At 43.6% G+C, this 3,482-nt stretch overlaps 1 protein-coding gene across 3 annotated transcripts; it reads right to left on the bottom strand.

Moving 5' to 3' along the window:
- Positions 1–396: 396 nt before the first annotated feature.
- Positions 397–3,475, bottom strand: LOC125528805 (putative pentatricopeptide repeat-containing protein At3g16890, mitochondrial). 3 transcript variants are annotated; one of them, XM_048693242.1, is made up of 3 exons: positions 1,707–3,469; positions 1,487–1,588; positions 397–899 (listed from the first exon to the last, which is right to left on the bottom strand). In XM_048693242.1, the coding sequence occupies exon 1, from the start codon at positions 3,413–3,415 to the stop codon at positions 1,811–1,813; it is 1,605 nt and encodes a 534-aa protein (XP_048549199.1). In that variant the 5' UTR covers positions 3,416–3,469; the 3' UTR covers positions 397–899; positions 1,487–1,588; positions 1,707–1,810. The 3 variants fall into 3 exon arrangements, with proteins under 3 accessions (XP_048549199.1, XP_048549200.1, XP_048549201.1); XM_048693243.1 differs by having other exon boundaries at positions 1,491–1,588; XM_048693244.1 differs by having other exon boundaries at positions 397–1,588; positions 1,707–3,475.
- Positions 3,476–3,482: the final 7 nt, after the last annotated feature.

The following is a 3,482-nucleotide window of genomic DNA, read 5'->3' as shown; positions in this document are numbered from 1 at the left end:
GTTGGTGACCACATCCACAAAAGATCCACTTCTCTAACAGCAATATTGCTGGAGACAGTCAGTGACCACAGCCAGGTCTTATGTATAGTACGTATCATTCTTTGTGAATTATTTTCTTCTGAAACAAAATCTAGTAGGCACTGGTTTACAATCGAAGTGTTAAAGAAACCAATTATATGTATATGCTTATGCCACCTTTGGTTTCTGTAATAACAGAATCATGCACATGTTGGTTTATTCAAGATTCCTCGTTTCTCTAAAAAATAAATAAAGAACAGGTTCAGGTCCAAACAAAGAATCCCATGAAATTAAAAAAAAAATTGTATACTAAACTGTTGTAACAACATGGAGGATCCTGCATGTGAAGTAATGTGGTTCAGGAGATCACACATGATAGGAGACGTCTGAACAATTAAGCTTTATATATGCATCCTGGTCTGAAGTAACGAATGTAGTTTCTAGAATCAATTCTATCAGCAACTGTATATACAACTGCAACAATTGGTGTATATACAGCTGTAACAACTGGGTACAGGAGGCCACATATGTGAATCGGCGTTATTCATCTCCAGGTGTCAGTTCAACGCTCTAAGTAGCCTCAAGACCAGAATAACGCACCTCCTCACCATGAACAGGTCATGAATAAGAACAGAAGCTAGCCCCCGTCAGGTTGAACAGAAGTGAGCAGCGATGAGAATTCACATAAGAAACTCCCCCATGACCGGTAGACATAGTCATCATGGAGCGCTGTTGGGGTGCAGTCTGAAACACCAGATACTCAAGGAGGATTTGGAAGCAATTATCCTCCACAGCATCGAGTTTGCATGATGTGGAATGTTTGTTTCCCAAAAGAACAGCATTTGCACACAAGCATAAGAATCCTTTTGGAAATCAGCAGCCTTGCAAGAAAACAATGAGATAAATGAGAATTTTTTAATAAAGTCTTCATCTTCAATGAGAAGGTGAGACAAATTAGTGCAGCTACATTGAACATTGCTGTGTTGCATCTTTTATTACCACTCCAAGGTCGCTTCTTAATATGCCAAGGCACACATAACTTTTCGCAGCACACATAATATTAAGCTACAGACTGCACTTCTTGGGATACTTCTGCCATCCAAATTCAATACAGAAAGCATCACCGTCTCCACGGTCAAATTTGTGTGTGAGCAGCTTTAAGACTCTAAAAGTACATAGAACTATAGGAATCTTGCACCCGATGTTACATGCTTACTGAGGACTACTAGAAATTTCTGACTACCCTTTGTTTCAAACTAAATTTCCTAATCCTCTTTACTTCAATTTTCATATACAACCCAAAATAAAATGAAACTAGTCCTAGAAGTACATGAAATTCACTTTTTGTTAGCTTGCGCCTTTCCTCTCCAGTATTCGCAAATTAAAAGCAGCTATAAATTTTTGCATGAAGTTCATCCCTTTAAGTAGAGAATTCACCGAAACATGCAAAGAGCTAGAAGAAACATACTGACTTCTTCTGCAAAGATTTTCAGATGCAAATGTGCAAATCCATATCATTCCTGAAATGCAATACAAAGCAATGGGTGCCGAGAAGTTCCAAGTGATTCATCTGCAAATAAGATTTAACAGTTATGCCTGGCTCGATAAGAAAAAGAGCAGGACAAATGAAATATCATCAAAACAGATTGCAAGGAGTGGTTATGGACAGTGATGTTGGTCTACTGCACCTTAGCAAAGATGAGCCTGTTGTGAGCCTTCATTGCAGGAGGAGGGCATCATTCATGTACCAAATAGCACCTAGATACCAAATCACAACTCACACATTGACAACTCAGGCATGCATTGCAGGCTCTCTGGTACGATTAGAACCACAATCCAACTGAACATTTCTGATGTGACATTTGTTCATCAACTGTCCTGCCTCACTGAATCGACCCATTTTAGTAAGTGCAGAAACAATTGGCCAGTATGAGTGATGATGATCGGTCACAGTACAGCAACTAGACTCTGTTGCAGCTAGAATTTCTTTGGCATCATCAACTCTTCTTTCATCACACAGAGCTTTAATCAGGATGTTGCATGTGTAACCGTCTGGAACAACACCTAATCTCAGCATGGCATTAAAAATACTACGAGCTTTATCTACTTTCTTCATTCTGCAAAAACTCAAAATGGGAGCATTGAAGGAATATGCATCGGGAGTAATGCCGTCTATTTTCATTTTATTAAGAAGATCAATGGCCTTGTTAACATGCCCTACTGAACAAAGCGCACGCATTAGTACATTGTAAGTATGAGCATTTGGTCTAACACCCCACTCTGCCATCTCACTGAAGCAATCAAACGCATCATCCATTTGATGGGCATGGCATAGCCCGTCAATGAGGGAGGTAAAAGTAATGATATCTGGCATGAAACCATGTTCCATAAGCATCTTAAGAACGGCCTTTGCATTATGTACATCCCCTAACTTTGAGTAACCACTTATCAGTATATTAAAGGTAACAAGGTTTGGAAGGAAACCTTTCTCTCGCATCTGTTTTATAATCTCCACTGCCCTATCCACTGCACCTTCCTTGACAAAGCAATCTATCACCATGTTATAAGATGCCACACTAGACAAGAGCCCATCCAAAACCATGCGCTCTAAATAGTGGTTTGCCTTTGAAGAACTTCTGCAGTCCAGTAAGGATTTGATGATCATAATATAGACATGAAATCCAGGATTCCCGCCTTTCTTTACGAAATCATCAACCAACTCACACAAATCACTCAACTCCAGGCACTTCACAGCACAAGAGACCACAATGCCAAACATTGCATTGTCAAGGAGAAGACCCCTAGTTTTCATCTTCTTCACGACCTCAACTACCTCTTTGGCCATCCCATTCTTTGATAAGCAATACAGCATAGTATGCCACGCACTTGGGTGCAGTGGAGGCTGACGTCCTATCCACTCACTAAGCATCTCATACGCCTTGTGGCTCCCCAAGCACCGGAATGCACCATGAACCAAAGTCCTGTACGAGGCCTCGTTCGGTGATACACCCTTATCCTTCATCGTATTGAACACATGAAGTGCGTCCTCTGGCCTGCCAGCATTGCAGAACCCATCAACCAACATCGTGTAAGTGAACACATTCGGCTTGATCCCGACGCCCTCCATCTGCCTCACCAGCCGGAGCGCCTCATCGACGATCCCACTACGACAGACCCCGTGAACGAGTGTGTTGTAGGTGAAGCAGTCCGGCTGGCACCCGTCCGCAGGCATCTGCTGGAACCTGAGGTACGCCGTGTCGACGGCGCCAGCCCTCACGGACGCCGCGATCAGGGCGTTGTACACCGCGGTGCTGGGCCTCAGCCCGAGGCGCGGCATTTGCACGAACACCTCGTGCGCGTACTGCGCGAGGCCCAGCCTGCCCCAGCTGGCGATCATGGAGCAGAGCAGCTCCTCGGAGACCTCGCACCCGCAGCCCCTGACCTCCGCCACCAGCGCCGCGGAC

This window comes from Triticum urartu, unplaced genomic scaffold, assembly GCF_003073215.2.
Source record: "Triticum urartu cultivar G1812 unplaced genomic scaffold, Tu2.1 TuUngrouped_contig_5127, whole genome shotgun sequence".
NCBI classification, from domain to species: domain Eukaryota; kingdom Viridiplantae; phylum Streptophyta; class Magnoliopsida; order Poales; family Poaceae; genus Triticum; species Triticum urartu.
The sequence above is the reverse complement of the archived record's forward strand: the minus strand, read 5'-3'. Positions and strand labels throughout refer to the sequence as shown.

Excerpts from the sequence above, each read along its gene's own strand:
- LOC125528805 (XM_048693244.1), bottom strand. The coding sequence starts at position 3,415 with ATGATCGCCAGCTGGGGCAGGCTGGGCCTCGCGCAGTACGCGCACGAG.